Consider the following 18,159-nt stretch of genomic DNA (forward strand, 5'->3'; position numbering starts at 1 on the left):
AGCTACCAAATTACAGTCACTGACCAACCCTCATACTTCTAAAAGGTTCCATCTATTTGAAAAAAGCAGTCCACTTCTAATAATAACCATTTGAAGTATATATTTTTAAAAGTCAGATAAATGGCTTCAGAAATAAATACGGTTTTGACTAAGCACAAGTGATAATAGTATACAGGACTTCCACCAATGGAGACAAGGCCTTGGACACACACAGGGTATGAAGTTCCCTAACAAGGAGCTTACACACCTCTGACATGTCCACACACACACACACTGCCAGGCAAACACGTGTGAACACATACACCATGCTGCTTTGCAGGAACATGCCCGGGTAGACCAAACAGCCGAGAACTTAGATGCCTATCACATCATGGGTATGGCAGATGGCCCGGGGGTCATGCACAAGGACATGCTTTTCCTTCTGTAGGATCAGGAGGGCACATGCTGTAGTTACCTGCTGTCTTTGGTAGGCAGAGAAAGTTCGTTCCAGGTCTTCAAGATCTAGAATTTTGAAGACTTTGGTATCATCAATCTCAGTCCATACTGTTCCTTCCAGTTTGTTCTGCAAACATTAAGTTTATAAGTGCTAGGGTTTACAGTTACGCACAAAAAGGACAGCCGTGGTTTTAGTTTAACGTGCTACTATCCCCAACTTTTCATTTTACCAGATGCTCACAGAGTGAGCTGGCTTCGAACAACATGCCATTTATTTCAGAAGCTTTATCACTTAGATATCTGAGCTTGTGAAAACCCCAAGTCCGTACTGGAAGAGGAAATCATTTAACAGCCAGCGTTCCCTCCCCTTTCTGCAAAGGCATGGGCTGCTACCGCCATCGGTTAGAGCGAGATGGGAACAAGTGGCTTACCTCAGGCAGCTTAGACCAGTTGAAGGACTTCAGGGCGTTGGTGGGCTGAGGGATGTTTTTCTTCTTTAGTGCCAGACCCAGTGGGGCACCAGGAGGCGGCATGATTCCCCCTAAGGGAGGAGGCCCAGGGGGAGGAGGAGGACCGCCTGGAGGGAGGGGCGGAGGTGGGGGAGGAAGCAGTCCTCCTGGGAGAGGTGGGGGTGGTGGAGGAGGAAGGAGAGAGCCTGGCACAGAGGAAGGAAAGGGCCCCCCTGGGGCCCCAGGCGAGGGTCCACCTGGGATTGACGCACAGACGGCCCTCTGCAAAGATAAAAATAGAAAAAGATCAATGGAAAAAGTAAATTCATTGGATGATTCTGAGAGTCCGATAGTGTGCCTAAAACTATAGAGAAATTCACACCTCTGAGAATGTGGGTTTTACAGGGGCAGTAAGTCAAAAAGACCGTCTAGGCCTTGCTGGACTCTATTGGGTCAGCCCCCTTCTATTTGGCACTCTGGTGCTTGTTTGCAAAGCAATCACATGCCTCTCACTTCTTGAACCATCGTCCAGTTTGGTTTTCATAAAATCAGGTTTCATTTTAAAAGGCTAATATGATTTCCCTTGCTTTTATTAGAGGATCTGTGCTTAAAAATGCACACCCCCAAATGGCCTTGGATGCACAACCTATAGGACAGCAAAGGGGGCAAGTCTCACAACCACTGCGACAGATCCTGAGACGCTCAGGTGCCGCTCCCCCAGTGAGGAGCCGTCTGGAGGGTGAGGGGCTCCCAGGTGCGGTCAACAAGAATGGAGGATGCCGCCCTCGGTCCTCACCCTGCTGAGCTCGTGGAGCTGGGCGGTGAGATCTGCCACCTGCTGCTTGACTTGCTTATGCTCAGTGGTCTCCTTCTCAAGTTTCTCTTTCATTTTGTTCAAGGTCTGCATCATCTCCTCCTTCTCTTGGGTCTTGGCATCACACTCTCTCTCTTTCTTTTCCAGTTTCTGTTGTAGCTCATTGTGCTCTGCACACGAAAACAATCGGACATGAAAACAAGGGACTCTTCAAAGCTGAGGTGTTTTCTCTAAAAAGAAAATGGACTGAGGACTGTGAAGCTCTTTATCAGGTAAACATCTTTCCTCTTCTTCACCGAGGGGAGCGATTTCTGCGGGCTCAACAGTGTTTGTGCTTGGAGGGGGCCTTAGATGAACAACTTTATTAAGGACAGCATTTTGGAAAAGATGGAAGAAGAGGCCCTAGAGTCACAGTTCTTGTGGAGGAGAATGGTACCTGTTGGTACTTCATTCAGAATCTTATCATAGAAATGGCCCTTTACCTACACCAGGGAAAATGAATATTAAAAGGGCCTCTTGCCCTGACCGGTTGGCTCAGTGGTAGAGCGTCAGCCTGGCGTGCGGGAGTCCCGGGTTCGATTCCCGGCCAGGGCACACAGGAGAAGCGCCCATCTGCTTCTCCACTCCTCCCCCTCTCCTTCCTCTCTGTCTCTCTCTTCCCCTTCTGCAGCCAAGGCTCCATTGGAGCAAAGTTGGCCCGTTCGCTGAGGATGTTTCAGTGGCCTCTGCCTCAGGCGCTAGAATGGCTCTGGTTGCAAGAAAGTGACGCCCCAGATGGGCAGAGCATCGCCCCCTGGTGGGCATGCCGGGTGGATCCTGGTCGGGCACATGCAGGAGTCTGTCTGACTGCCTCCCCATTTCCAACTTCAGAAAAATACAAAAAAAAAAAAAAAAGGGGGCCTCTTTTGCAAAGATAAATGAATGGGACCACATCAGACTAAGAAGCTTTTAAACAGCAAAAGAAACTGACAACAAAACAAACAGCCAACTAAATGGAGATGATATTTTCAAACAACAGCTCAAATAAGGGCCTAATATCCAAAATATACAAAGAACTCATAAAACTCAACAACAAACAAGCAAACAATCCAATAAAAAAATGGGAAGAGGACATGAACAGACACTTCTCCCAGGAAGAAATACAAATGGCCAACAGATATATGAAAAGATGCTCATCTTCATTAGCTGTTAGAGAAATGCAAATCAAAACTACAATGAGATACCACCTCACACCTGTTAGATTATCTATCATCAACAAGACAGGTAATAACAAGTGTTGGAGAGGCTGTGAAGAAAAAGGAACCCTCATCCACTGTTGGTGGGAATGTAAAGTAGTACAACCACTATGGAAGAAAATATGGTGGTTCCTCAAAAAATTAAAAATAGAACTACCATATGACCCAGCAATCCCTGTACTGGGAATATACCCCCATAACTCAAAAACACCGGTATGTAAAGACATATGCAACCCATGTTATTGCAGCATTGTTCACAGTGGCCAAGACATGGAAACAACCAAAAAGCCCTTCAATCCAGATGACTGGATAAAGAAGATGTGGTACATATATACTATGGAATACTACTCAGCCACAAGAAATGATGATATAGGATCATTACAACAACATGGATGGACCTTGATAACATTATACTGAGTGAAATAAGTAAATCAGAAAAAACTAAGAACTATATGATTCCATACATAGGTGGGACATAAAAATAAGACTCAGGGACAGGGACAAGAGTGTGGTGGTTACTGGGGGTGGGGAGGGGAAGGGAGGGGGTGGGGGGAGAGGAGGGGCACAAAAAAAACCAGATAGAAGGTGACAGAAGACTATATGACTTTGGGTGATGGGTATGCAACATAATCAAATGTCAAAATAACCTGGAGATGTTTTCTCTGAACCTATGTACCCTGATGGATTAATGTCACCCCATTAAAATTAATTTTAAAAAAGGGCCTCTTTTCACAAATAAGAAATGAGAAGGAGAGAAAGAGTGGTCCAGTGCTTATTAGCTAGGTTTTCTGCTTGTGTCCGACTAGCAGGGGGGCTGAGAGGGAGGATCTTGCACTATAAAGAAAACACAGCCAGCTTGACCAGGCAGTGGCGCAGTGAATAGAGCGTCGGACTGGGATGCGGAGGACCCAGGTTCAAGACCCTGAGGTTGCCAGCTTGAGCACTGGCTCATCTGGTTTGAGCAAAAGCTCACCAGCTTGGACCCAAGGTCACTGGCTTGAGCAAGGGGTTACTCGGTTCGCTGAAGGCCCATGGTCAAGGCACATATGAGAAAGCAATCAATGAACAGTTAAGGTTTTGCAACGAAAAACTGATGATTGATGCTTCTCATCTCTCTCTGTTCCTGTCTGTCAGTCCCTGTCTATCCCTTTCTTTGACTCTCGCTGTCTCTGTAAAAAACAAAACAAAACAGAAAGAAAGCATGGCCAGACCCAGTGTTTGCCCCAAAGCAGTCATCTCTCCCCTCCCCTCTAGAAAGCTACTTGGACTTGAAGAATTTTACGCTTCTGGTAAACAATTCTTAAAATTTGTGAAAGCAAATGTTATCATCTCAGCATTAAATATCTTTAGGGCAGTAGCACTGGCTGAAAGTGAGAATCACCATAAATGGGGAAAATAATGCTAGCTCTTAACTGTAGTTTTACTGGCCTCCTCAATCCTGCTATAATGAACAGAGCATCCAATTTAGCAATAATGCTTATTTACCTTGCCAATGTGCCTGCTGACCCCAGCACTGATGAGACTGATTCGTTTTGGAAAAGAGGCCTAATGAAGTTTAGGTTGCAGATCTTTATTTCAAATACTTGGCCCCAATTCCTATTCCTTTTATATCAATAGACCCACCAGAGATATAACCCACTGGGGCAGAGCTATACAGAATTGGTCTCTGTCTAAATTTGATAAATGCATTTAAAGTTTTGCTTTCTCTGTCTCTTAGTTTCCCTCTTCTGAGTCCTCCAAAATCAGAGTTTTCAGAGACAGGTTCAAGATAGCAACATCTTTAGATTTTACCAGCCCAGGAGCGAAGGCAACCATCAACTCACTTCTACCACTTCATGTAGTCAGGGACACGCCTGAGAAGTCCTGCACTGTCTCCCATGCTCCTCCTTCTGGCTCCGTTTCTCTGCTCTGACAGCTGTAAGAGCTGGCTTTCCATCATCAGTCATCCGCCTTTGACAGATCTGCCCTGGCCTCAGAACCGCCTGAGATGTACACCTCAGGGCCCCCAGCCCCCGTCCCAGGAGGTCTCTTCTGTAGGCCGGGGGGCAGGGCTTGGCAGCTGTCATTTGCAAATGCTCCTCAGGTGATTCTGATGTGAGGGCAGCCTTGGGAGCCTTCAGCCTCAAGGGTTCTCTCCATTCATCATCCATTTGCTATGCTTTCACTCAGCACTCACTGACCTTGTTGCATGAAAAAGAATTTTCCCCAGGTATTCTCCACCTTTCAGGTCTATAGAACTTCCCGTCTCCTCACAAGTTTCCACCTTCTGACTAATTCATCAACATGTGCCCTCTCATGCAATTTTGCTACTTGAAGATTCTGGAAGAGAATTAATTTCATCTACCATCTCTCCTGTCGCACTCTATCCTTGACCTCGCTTTAAAGCATCCTGTCCCTCCTATTGACCGTGGCCATTTTCCCTTGTACCGCTGCAGCCAACCAAATCCTACATAGTCCCTATCCTTTATTGTGCAACTAGCATGTGCCAGAAACGATCCCACAGTTCTTATATTCCTTTTGTCATTTAATCACCACAACAACCCTGTGATTTAGGTTTAATCTTCATTTCACAGAGGAGGAGGCGGGAGAAGAGGAGATGGCTTAGCGGACCCACACAATCACGAGCAGAGCTGAGACTCAGACCCAGGGCCCAGCACAATGCCTGACACATACCGGAACCCAACAAGTATCCTCTGAGTGAATGACTAAATGACTCCGAAGCTAATGTCCTAAGTTCTCTCCTAGACTTGCATACCCAAGTCTCTATCCTCCAAAGGCGTATTCTTAAAATACCACTCATTGACCATTTTCTCTTTGGTATTACCTCTCTTTACCCTAACTTTTAGTCAGTGTTTCTATTTTATTCTATAGAAGTTTCTGGAATTTATTTATAAAAATGGATATGCAACCTTACTTTTTTGAGAGCAGTCTGAATTCATAGGAGGAACTTGGAATCTCACAGTACTCCATGTTGGGTATACTCTCATCTCAGTAGTGTTTCCTAATACATATATCTACAATGGTCACTGAGCCCCTGCAGGATTTCTCTTTTTATAACTGGTGCCAAAATAAGGTCACGTGGAGAACTGTATGGCCAAAAGCAAGCGCCCTGTGTTTCTCTTTTAAAATTCAGGGTAATCCCTGGCATTTCTTATTCCATTTCTGAAAACAGAGTGTTCTTTAAAGAACAGTTATGGGGATGGTTTGGGAAGATTGGCAGTTAAGAAAAATTTGAATCAACAAATACTGAACAGCAAATGCTACAAACGTTTCCCCAAAGTTTATGATTCTAATAAAAGGAAATTTTGAGAATTAGCAGGACAACTAAAATAGCTTAATTCTAGAAAAAACCAGCACAAAATGTCCTTGACATGAAAAAAAAAAAAAGACTTATGCATTAGAGTCAATAAGATGCATCAATGTCAATTTCTAAAATACAAAGAAGCAGAGTTCGTTGCCCAATAACCAACCACGTGGTCTCTTTTCCTGGCAGCCCCCCCCCCCACTTACCTTTTCTCATTTTTTCTGCTTGTTCTTTCCACTGCTTAACTTCATTTTCATTAACCAACCTGTGTAACAGTTAAAGTAGCATTCATTACAAAAAAACAGAAACAATCCACTGCTAATGAAGGTTCTCTAGGTACAAAAACAGTCTACTACAGAGAAAACCCTCAGCGTGCTTGAAACCCACTGATATCCAGGTGATACGTAGATATAATACATGTGTAGATAAAAGAATTCATTTTGAGCTCTAAAACATTTCAGGTCTCTCAACTGTTCTTTTAAAGTAAGATTAAAATGAATGTCTTACATTGTCACTTACTATCTTACAGGCAGCAAATAAGAAGAAACTTACATGCGTACAACATTCTTAATATTAAAGTTTTCCAAAGGTGTGGAGTCGGGGTCCTGTCCTTTGTCATTCTGGATAACTATTTGCTGTATAATTCTATCCAGTAGGAGCCAGTACTGGACGGTGTTTCCACTTCTCTTGTCTAAAAAAAAAACAATGGTGGAAAACACTTCAAGTTATTTCTAAACTGGAATGAATATTTTTCCAACAGTGGTCACCTGGAGACCCAGCCACAGACCAGAGAGATGTTTACGTCTGTACCTACGCTTCCCAAAGTTTCTGGAATTCAGGCCTGCAGTGATCATTTGTTTGATTGAGAGGAACTTTTTACCCCTTTCTAAATGTGCTGTGAGGCACATATTTATTTTTAAAATCAAAGTAAGTTATAATTAATTTCATTTTGAGAACTTCACAACACCCCATAGGCTGTGTGGAGCCACACTGGGCTGTCACCAAACCAAAGTTTGAAATCCCTGGTGTGCACCCAAGCTAATCAGCACTGTTCAGAAGACACAGTCCTTTGGATGATGCCCAAATGTTCAAGATCAGTGTCACAAACACTCACAAGGCATTTGGAGGCAGTGGTGCAGGATGGACATGAAGTGAGGGTAAGCTTCACTATGGGTCAGCCTCTTCCTGGTCAGCTCAAACATCTGAGTTGCACTTTTTGTGTCTATGTGAACCTATTTCACATGAAAAAGAAATCTAAGTCAAACACCTAAGTTCCTCAATTCCCACAATGCAAGGCAAGTGGACCCAAGGCAAGCAGAAGTTCATCCTGCCCCTTAGGTAGAAAAACAGAACTCTGATGTTGCTCTTAGGTTGCACTGCTCCATGTCACCTCGGCGACACATTACAATGGGGAAATTCCGCGAGCTCATGAGTTATGTAAGAATATTTGTAAGCTCACGTACCAGTTCAAATCGTTTGGCAAATTCTAGTTCATCCTCATTTCGGAGCATTTCAAAAAAGTCTAAATGCCTGAAAGACAGTTAAAGAGAAGCTATTAGAAGTAGAACACCCTACAAACACAGGCACATAGGAATTGGGACTAGGTTATGGAATCAGGGCTAATGCCAAAACCAACACCAGGTTCTCTGCACAACATACTGCTTCTTTCACAAAGAGAGTCAAGAAAATAAACATCATTAGCCGAATTAACCTTCTGGTGCGAGTACCCTGTGTTACAGACAGGTTACAAGTAGTTCACAGAATGGCCATAGAAAAGCATGAACTATCTCAGATCCGAACAGTCTGACTTACCTATCTAATGTTGAATTTTCATGTTCCCGTAATTTATCTATCACGGGTTGAATTCCCAACATCAGAAATTCATAGCGGAGATGAAGCCTAAAGTCCAAACTTTCCTGAAAGGAAAAGGGTGATAAAAAATACATTTATGCTTCTGAGACTAAACCGTCGGAAATCTTTTTTAACAAGTGCTTAACTAATGTGTGTTTTCCGCTGTGGTACGGGAGGCGCTTACCACTCCCGCGCCTTGGCTCAGCACCGCATTGATGAAGGACATGATGGCCGTCTTGAGGCTCACTTCGTCCCGATACCGCCCTGTGCTTTTATCCAAGTCGTTAATTAACGTCTACCAAGGATACAAATAGAAAAACAAAGGATGGAATCATTAATAACCTTATACTCATTATACTTTTTTTATACTCAGAAATGAATTTTTAAAATCTTGTGTTTAGTCAGAATTACTTTGAGCCATAGAAAGTCACTTTTTAAAGATTAGGCCTAAAAACTTTCAAAATCCTGACTATCACTTATATTTGCATATACTTATATACAAAGTACACAGACTGTCCTTTGCTAACTCTGCTTGTTTTGTGTAGGGGAGTATAAATATGGTGACATCATCTCGTTGTTTATTCTGATCAAAATCAAGAATGGCAACCTTAATAATTTTGGGGCAGCGTTCCATTTAGTGGATTCAAAAGATGTGTGCTCTATGGTACGAGAGAAACAGGGCCATATTTTCAAGTTTGGTACATCCCAAATCCCAGATTGATCAACTTCAGAAAGCCTACCCTACTCTCTGGTACTACCACCACCTAAGAGGAAAGAAATGCTTGATGTAGAGTGTGTGTAGTCTCCAGCAAAGGAAATGTCAGGTCATGTTCCCCGCTCAGTGCCAGGAAAGGCACCTGTCAGAGGGGTGAGTGAAGAAGTGGGGAGGTACCTGAAAGCGGGTCCTTTCACTGGCGTACTTCTGGTAGTGCAGCATGGCCTGCAGAACCTTCTTGTGGCCCCCAGGAACCAGGCACACGGCGCCCAAGATTTCCAGCACGGCCACCTTGGTTTTAATGTTCTCTGTGCTCAGACTCTGAGCAATTACATTAATACTCTCAGAATGAGCCAGGACATGAGCCCGACCTTGAGAGTTGTTCATTAGCGCTTTGATACATCCAATGAGAGAGGTATGTATGCGAGACTCTGAGGTCTCGTAGTCCATGGTCTTGAGGAAGTTGAGAATGCACGACAGGCCATCCAAGTCAATGAATCTGGTTACAAACCTGTCAGGAGGAGGTGAAATGTATCCGACATAAGTCTCTTTGGAGTTCAGTAACAGCCCTTAATAGAAACGTTTAGAGGGTGAGGAGCAGGAGAAAGGAAGAAGGTGCAGTTCCTAAAGTACCAAAGACTTACACTGATGAAGTTTTCTTAATTCCTGCCTCTTCCTCGGCACAGACCCAATAGTCAGGTCTAACCAGAAGCGTGCAAAAAGTCTCCATTTGAGGTAAACAGATATCAACTGATACAAAGATCCAATTAACAGATCACATAACCCCAGGAAACCAGGAACAAGAAGGCACTCAGAATATCTGCTGACCCTGCGTCATGGCAGTACCCCCCCCCCCCGCCCCCCACCTTTCACGTGCTGCCCACTGACTCAGGCAGGCCCCATGTCAATGCAAGTCAGACAGAATGCTTCAACTCTGGGACATCTGCTTGTGAGAAGCACTAATCTCTATCCCTAAGGTTTTGTAGCAAAACCCTTCTTTTATATAGCACGCTACCCAGAATCCAAATATATAAAATAAAGTAACACTTTATATATCACTATACATTTATTTTGTTGATATGTATGGCACTTACTTAACTGTAAAGTCAATCAACAAGAATAATTCACAATGCCTATCTGTATGGTAAGCGTCTGAAGAGTTCTGAAGTCATATAACCTGTTTATCTGACTACCCCAGAAATTTCCAAACTTACTCAGTGTCAGATACCCACTACCATCTGAGAATGCAGAACACACACCTTCAGGGAAACACTGATCTAGTAAGGATAGGCTAGAAAACCTCTGACATACAACTACATGAGATTTTTGATGAATGAGTAGCTTTTCCTGGTTAGTATTTTATAGTCAAATAAAGGAAATCTTTCTTTTCCAGCCTTTTCATCCAACTGCATGACCCAGATAGAGCCAAGCTGGTTAAACCAGTTGGCTTCATTCATAGCACTTGTGCTGACGAAATGTACCTGTACGCCCAACACCTCACCCCGCCTGAGAGGCATTAATGGAAAAATGAAGGTGTGGGGCTCACACAATGGAAGCTGACTGCCCGTCCTTTTTAATAATGGCACTTTTGAGAGATAATTCAAAGACCGTACATCCACACTTTCAAATGTACAATTTTGTGATTTTTTGAAATATATTCACAGAGTTGTGCACCCATTGCCCCTACGTGATTTTAAAACCCATTATCAATTTAATCATCCCGAAAAGACGATTTCCCCTTCTCCCCAAACTCAGGCAACCACGAATCTTTCTGTCTCTATGGGTGGGCCTTTTCTAGGTACTTCCTGTAAATGGAATCACACAACACGTGCTCCGTGGTGTCTGGCTTCCCTCACGTTGCACAAATATTTTCAAGACTTATCCGTGTTATAGGGTATATCAGTACTCCATTCTTTTTTTTTTTTTTTTATGGCTGAATAATCCATTGGATGGATATAGCATATTTTATTTATCTATTCATCAGTTGATAGTATTTGGGTTGTTTCCACTTTTTGGCTACTATGAATAATGCTGATGTGAACATTTGCAAACAAGTTTTTTGGAGGATGCATTTTTTCATTTCCCTTGGCTACACACTGAGGAGTAGAATTGTTGGGTGGGGTGGTGACACTACGTCTAACTAACATGTTGAGAAACTGCCCCACTCTTTTCCAAAAGGGGCTGCACCATTTTTTTCATTCCCTTCAGCAATTGATGAGGTTGGCAATTTCTCCATATTCCCATCAACACCTGTTAGTCTCTTTTTAAATTTTATTTTAGCCAGTTTAATGGCTGCTAGCATATCTTTTAATTGAAGAAAATCAATTTATTGAGTATTCAATGATGAAAGGATTTTATCCATGGTTCAGCTGCATGCTTTTAATTGAAGAATTCCTCAAAAGTTTGGATACTGCAGGAAAAAAAAAAAGGGAAGAAAGGATAGAGAAGAAGAAAAAAAAGGCAAGTAGTACACACTACCCAGGTAAAAATTACCTCATTGGTTTTGTCCTTAGTGCTGTCTTCAAACTCTCTATGGTTTTACTTCTCTCTTCTTCTTCTTCCTTCTCTAACGCCAGCAGAGATTTTCTCTATGCAAAGAAAACTGAAGTTACTTCTTCCAATTCTATGGATTAATTATGATACAATCAAGACAAACCCACAGATTACATGCTACTAATACAAATAAACAATAAATCTGTAACGAAGATTTACGACAGGCCAAAATGTAGAGCAGAAGCACCAAGAATCCCACAAATTTGTTATCTCTACAAAAAAAGTTCTTTCCAGTTTTAAATACAAGCTTTAAGAAAATGTTTAGAAATCTTAGTAAAGATTAAGTTGTCCAAATATTTGTATAACTATTCTGTAACTGCACTCTGGTGAAGATTCTGCTATTTATATTGGAGAGAAAGAAAAGCGAACCTGTGGTTCATTATAACGTCCTGGCAATTAAAGTTAATAACATTATCACACTGTCAAACTGAGGTGGGCAGCAATCCCTTCACCCTATCTCTCCCACCCTTCAGACCAAAAGTATAATCGGCATGGAAAGCAGTAATCAGTCATACTTTTTGTGACATCAAATTATTTTTTAAAAGAAAGAATTAAATTGGACCTGATACTAAGATAGACAATTCCTTCAGAGGAAATGCTTACGTTTTAGAAATAATTCAACATTGCTTGGAAATCAGCATGTGGAGGGGGTATGTGTGTGCACTCTCTCCTTACCTAGGGATCTGCCAGAGCAGTGCTTCTCAAACTTGAATGTGGATACGAATCACCTGGGCACCCTGTTAAAGCGCAGGTTCTGCCTTGTGTGTCTGGGTGAAGCCTAAGATGCTGCAGGTCTGTGGCCCTCACTTTGAAGAACAAGGTTCTAAGGAAGCAGACCTCAACTGATATTATAGAGTCATGATCACTAGTAAGGTGTATAGACTTGTTAAAAAGTCTTTTCTATTCCTTTCACCCCATGATCACCTAATTGTACGAAAGGCAGCCCAAGTGTTATGGCCCCAGGTACCTCTACCCACAGACAGAACCATGGGTCCCTTTCCTTCATCCTGCTCCGAACAGGTGATTGTCTGATCTCAGTCTTGTTACTGTTACCAATCCTGATAAAATGCATGGCTGCGGTGCAGCCTGGGGTATATGGGTGGGAAAATGTTTGGCTCTTATCCAATGTGTCCAAATGATCCAGTCTCTCCCCTTCTCTCAAGGGGGGGCTTTACTTTCCAGTTAACAGTATCAGCATTGAGTAACTAGATGCTAATTAAAGCTTAACTTTGACTTCACAAATAGTGAGGTTGTAAAGCCCAAAGGAAACAAATATATCAGTATCATTTATGGCAAGTGAAATAAAAGTCAGTAAAGCTTTGTTTTTTAAACTGTCACTGTTTCTGCTAACGCTGTCCTCCTGCTGGTGAGGCGTCTGGACAGCTGTCACCAGAGGATGGAAGGGCAGGAAGCTGTGTGCAGAAGTCACCAGTGCACTCCTCTACAGCTCTAGGAGACCCGTCCCTTGGAAAACTCAGCACAAATCCAGCCAAGCGTGTTTAATCTCCTATGGCACAGCTGAGCTCTAAACTCTTAAGCAATCACTTTGTATCTGCAGCTCAGAATCAGCCTTTTATAACTATCACTTCTTGTTCCTAAGCTTCATCACACAAAACTATCCTCAAATTAAAGACTACTCACGGTTTTTTTTTTTATTATGGCTCACTAATACTAAGAGAAGGTGCACGTATTTATCTTAACAATCTTGAAGAGGGCAGAACATCTATATAAAAGCAGACATTGAGTCTCTCCGTAGTGGAATTGGGGGGTTTATGAGAAGGAAATTAAATTGGAATTTCCCTTTCCATTACTTTCCTCTCAAAACAAAAGACAATATGCTCTTTAATGCATATGATGAGATTTAAATCTAAGATTGTTTATCGTATTGAGAAAACTGAAGGTATGTAGATAAAGCTATTTTTCTACTGTGACTTTTCGAGATAAAAATATTAATAGAGTCTCAAGTTTTCAAGCTTCCCATTTAGGAGGAAGGCTTACTTTGCAGCTTTTTATAGAAAAGGGAGGTATGCCTACATTTCCGAAGACAGCTGCTCTATCAAACATCCAGAATGCACCTTGGCATATGCAGGACTGCCCTGTGACCCTCTCTGGGTGCTCTCTGCACTGAGTATATCCCTGCCTACACGAGGAGCAGGCAAAACACACAGTGCATCCTGGCAGAGGAGCTTCTGGTTCAAAGCTGCCTGAGTGCACACTGGGACCTGCAGGTCCAGAACACAGGCACAAACGAGGCACGGAAATCAGTCCAGGCTGGGAGTCTGGAACGAAGCTCTGGTGTGGAACATTTCGTTGATGTGAAACCAGCAAGCAGGCCGGTGAAGCACACTGAATTTCACTTATTGAGTCCATCCTTCCACCCTGAGAGTACAAGGAGAAGTCACGTACAAGGAAAGCCCAGGTCCTCTAGAACCTTTTGGGCTGCTCTCTGTTTTTCACTCTTTAACAGGGGTCCTTTAAAGAACAAAGCGTTCTCGATATGAGGCTTAGGTAAGTAACTGAACTTATCCCACAAATGGCTTCACAAACCATAAGTGCTGCAGTCCTTGACCTGGGCTGTTTATCACTCTCAAGGCATTAAAGAAAACAGATGCCTGCCCCACCTTGGAAAAGTTGGGGGGTGGGGTAGGGGTGGAGTCGGATCACCAGGCCTTTTTAATGGGTTTTCAGCCCAAGTTAGTGGGAGGCAAATTGGAAAGGAGCCTTTGAACTCAGGCTGATAGGTTTGAATTCCAGCTCTACCACTTCCTAATTACATGACCTTGGGCAAGGTAACCTTTTTTCTAAGTCTCAGGCTCTTTATCTATAAATAGCACTTACAGCACAGGGTGCTTGTAAGCCTTTAAAACAACATGTAGAGAGCCTGCTATACTGCTTGGCACATGATGTACACTCAATAGCAGGAGTCGTTACTGATGCCGAAGACAATGGATGATGACAATGGATTAATGCTCCTTCAACCATTTCCTAAGCGGAGAGCCAGAGTCCAGCTGCCAGGCCATAAAAGGATCTGAAGAAACTGTGTGCCTTTGCAGTCCCCAGGGACGCTGTCTCTGGACTTCTGCCGTGTGTTGTAAGGAATTCTCTAATACAGTTATCGGAGAGATTAGCCAGAACTAGGGGTGGAGGTGGTGCTAACGAGTATGGTGAGAAAAACAGAAAATGTAGCTGTTTCTGGTTTTATCAGGCCTCTGTTATTTCTTTATGCACCCAGTAGTTCTCAGGTCTCATTAATTCACGAACTGTTCGTGTTTTTCCCTTTAAACTCTGGAATGGGGCTGGCTGGGTCCCTAAAGGAGCATTAGAAGCTTTGTTAGGTGTTTAACACATAAAGACTAGCAAAGTACCTGACAATTTAATGGCCTTGAGATTCTCTTGGAAAGGACTTTGGATGAGGAAGAAAATATAATTAAAATGTAGGCGACTCATGAATGCAGCAAAGGGTTGCCCGAGGAACTGAACGAAGGAGAGAGGAGGCCCTTGGAGGACAGCCACGTACTGGCACATCATGGACCCTCTAGAGAAGGAAGGACCCAGGTTGACTCCAGACAAGGCATGGATTGAGTCAGTACAGGACAGATGAACCTAACTGCCTCAACACTTGAAGAAAGGAAAAATCCGTAGTGTTTAGAGCTTCTCCATTTATAGAAGTGAATTCATTAACAAAGAAGCAGCTGCCTTTGTTAGATATCAAACAATGCTGACTTAATTAGAAAGAGAGATAGTCTGCCTTTCCCCCCCTCTAATGGCAAAGAACAAGAATTCAGAAAATAACCTTTACATGCAGGAAATATAAATGACTCTAAAGTTACTATGGTTTAGACGGAAGCATAGGAAATCCCTGATGGTCATCACAGGCCTCACATTCTGCTAACATATTCATTCAAATGCTGAAATCACCCTTTTCTCATCTGTGCCATTGTGTGGGATGCTGTGTGTGGGCAGGTTTTGGTAGGTATTTTCTGTTCTTTTCTGCAGTGCTTTTAGTCTAGAAACCCTTGGGGCAAAAGCCTCTATAATTTATACAGCCCTGTCCACATTTACCAGGCTGTTTATTATTCATTGCATGACAGCAGAAGGGGCATCATCAAAGAAAAAGCTAGAAAAGAGGAAGTTACTAAAAGTCAGGGACTCTAAAAGTTTAGTGAAATGTGAATGATTCACGTAACACCAGTCAGTTTTTAACTTCTGCAGCAGCAGCAAAATGTTTGCTTTACGTGGTAAGAAACTGATTCGCTGTAAATACTCCGGAGAAGGCAAGAAAGAGAGAGGAAGAAGTATTATGGAAGCGATCATGTTTGGATAGTATGAACTCAAAGCTGAATCTAACAGACTGACTTTTAAAATCATGAGTGTCTCCACTGTGGCCAAGACTGTGTTCTACACGTGGGCAACCTCCTGTTGTTATCAACAGAAACAGGATTTAAGCTACTAAGGCTCAAAGATGGATGACTTGTTTTCTGCTGCATTTTTCAGCTGGGATCAAGATCACTACGTGCCCCTCAAGTTACTCAGAACACTGACATCACAGAGACATCAGAATGTGTATTTCAGACATTGAGGATGCATTTTAAACATTTACAGAACCAAAGATACACATACTGAAGATTGCCAAAGGACACCTCAGTGCTGTTGTTGTTATTATCATGCCTTATCACAACAACTACTTATACCATGGACTTTTTTTGTTTTTTTTGTTATTTATATGAGCAAAACAGTACCTGCCCAGTAAAATCAAGAACTCAGGAACTAAGTAAGAGAATGGGAGGAGAACAATGATAGTTTCACCGCATGATTTTTAAATGACGTTAACTTTTAGAATAGCGCTGCCTTAACTATACTCCAAATAATTGTAAGAGCAACTGCAAGTTAAAGTTGAACATACGCCAGACTTAAGATTACATTTCCTCTTATAACATGACACTCACTTATATTTGAGGGTGTGCTGACTTTACTTAAAACGCAATGGAAAAAGTCATTTTGCCAAGTACTGCTCCTGCTCCCCTCCCCCCACAGCCACCCCCTTCCCCCCAACATTGAGCACTTGGAACGGAGTCTGGAAAGATAATGACATTTGGTAGTTTTTACTCAAGTGAAGTGATTGTGCAACTGTGTACTCTGTACTAGATCCGTATTTTAAACCACGTGTTCCGAAGCAAAGGTATACCTACAGCAGCCATGGAATTGAGCTGGTCAATGTAGAATTCAGGCCAACTTGTTGCTCCTTTGTTTTCTTCCTGATCCTAAAGAGAAAAAGAAAAGAAGTGATACCTTAGCAGATGTACACACAAGGGCCGTAAGCACATCTGACTCCCAGGGCATCTGGTCATTGGCCCACACAGACCATTAGGAGGCACTGAGATAGAAAATATTTGTCTGTAAATGTTGGCTTTCCATCATCAGACTGTCCGCTTGACTGGGTGGTCTCGCCAATCCAATTTCCAGAGACTGCTGAAGTCATTTGAATGGGAACTCGGCCCCATCATGGTGTGAAGCTGTTTTTCTTCAGGGCACAATAACACTGGGCAGGGCACTGAGTTTGCTGCAAGGACAAAGGATCTCTAAGTCCTGTGTCACACTGGGGACAGCGCTGCTGGACTATTCATCTGGATAAAATCCACAAGAGAGGGAAAGTTGTCTTAAACAATGATCACAGGATTCAGCTGGCTGTTAAATAGACTTTTTCAGTGAGTTTACTCAGAGTCCAGCGGAGAGTCAAAATTCTGCAGTGTTTCATCTGATGCGACCACAACTAGGTACTGCTTCAGATGAGGATGGATAAAGCCGGGCATTCAATGGGAGGTAATAAAATAAACACACATTAGTCCCAGGCATAGCCATCAGGATGACAGAGTGTGAGTTTGGATAGAAAAATAATAGAATGTGTCTGAGCTGAAGGGAACAGAAACTCAAGGAATTCGGGAGCCTGTTCCTAACCTGCTCCAGCCAGTCTTGCGTCTGACAAACCAGGGTGACGTGAAGACAGCACCAGAGTCCCCCAGAATTCTGCTGACGGGAGGTCAGTGCCAGACTGAACCTACACCTCCAGAATATAGAAATCAATCAATCAGGCAGCTGCACTGGAGCATCGAGTCCATCCGAAGACGGCATTGTGGTTGGGGATCTCCACGCGTGTTTGCAAACCTAGGTGCTGCAAGTCACGTGTGATCAAACAGACTCGAGGAAGAAAATATCAGCTAGTCACGGGTTTCACATTTAGAGAACAGCTTAGTGCAATCGATCCTCCCATCCCCTTGGAGAAGACACTAGACCAGGTACTTGCAGCTGTTACCAGACGATGAAGAAGTTACTGCCTTATTTTTTGGTGTCAGAATCCCAAGCCTAAGGATAGTGTTTTTTCAAGGTGGGACTTATAATTTCAGTTCCATACTTTCCCTCAGAAACCTCCCCTCAAACAAAAACAAACAAACAACAAAAACCCCACTTTCTGTAAGCAATCTTTCTAGTCAGGTCTACTTGGGTAAGAGAAAAAAACCCTTAATTTCAGAAACTATTCTTTAAGTAGTTACAAAAATGAGGCAAAGTAACTACTACTTACAGTATATAGCCTTAAAAGCTGGCAGCAACTGATATCTGAACTCAGGCAGTTGCATACATTTCATTTGGAGACTGAACAAGCCAGATGATGGGGACAAAAGCTGCAGCAGAGGCTTTGAAGTTGGGCTGGATTACACTTCCACGGTTTTATAAAGCTTAGGAAATCTGATGAGTTTGTAGAAGAGCCCTTGATTATTATTTAACATGTTAATAAACTAGCTAAATGG

General features: G+C 42.8%; 1 protein-coding gene across 4 annotated transcripts in view; it reads right to left on the reverse strand.

Annotated features, from left to right (window-relative positions):
- DAAM1 (dishevelled associated activator of morphogenesis 1) overlaps positions 1–18,159 on the reverse strand; it is a 168,401-nt gene that overhangs the window by 36,901 nt on the left and 113,341 nt on the right. For all 4 annotated transcript variants that reach the window (XM_066388082.1, XM_066388083.1, XM_066388080.1 and 1 more), the window contains exons 4-15: positions 16,546–16,617; positions 11,297–11,391; positions 8,981–9,314; positions 8,273–8,383; positions 8,050–8,153; positions 7,701–7,767; positions 7,352–7,469; positions 6,790–6,928; positions 6,444–6,502; positions 1,681–1,868; positions 867–1,166; positions 455–562 (exon numbers count right to left, since the gene is read on the reverse strand). In XM_066388082.1, the coding sequence (XP_066244179.1) occupies positions 455–562; positions 867–1,166; positions 1,681–1,868; positions 6,444–6,502; positions 6,790–6,928; positions 7,352–7,469; positions 7,701–7,767; positions 8,050–8,153; positions 8,273–8,383; positions 8,981–9,314; positions 11,297–11,391; positions 16,546–16,617 (1,695 nt within the window). The remainder of the gene's footprint in view (positions 1–454; positions 563–866; positions 1,167–1,680; positions 1,869–6,443; positions 6,503–6,789; positions 6,929–7,351; positions 7,470–7,700; positions 7,768–8,049; positions 8,154–8,272; positions 8,384–8,980; positions 9,315–11,296; positions 11,392–16,545; positions 16,618–18,159) is intronic.

The sequence above is a fragment of the Saccopteryx leptura genome, chromosome 6 (genome assembly GCF_036850995.1).
Source record: "Saccopteryx leptura isolate mSacLep1 chromosome 6, mSacLep1_pri_phased_curated, whole genome shotgun sequence".
In the NCBI taxonomy this organism is placed as follows: Eukaryota; Metazoa; Chordata; class Mammalia; order Chiroptera; family Emballonuridae; genus Saccopteryx; species Saccopteryx leptura.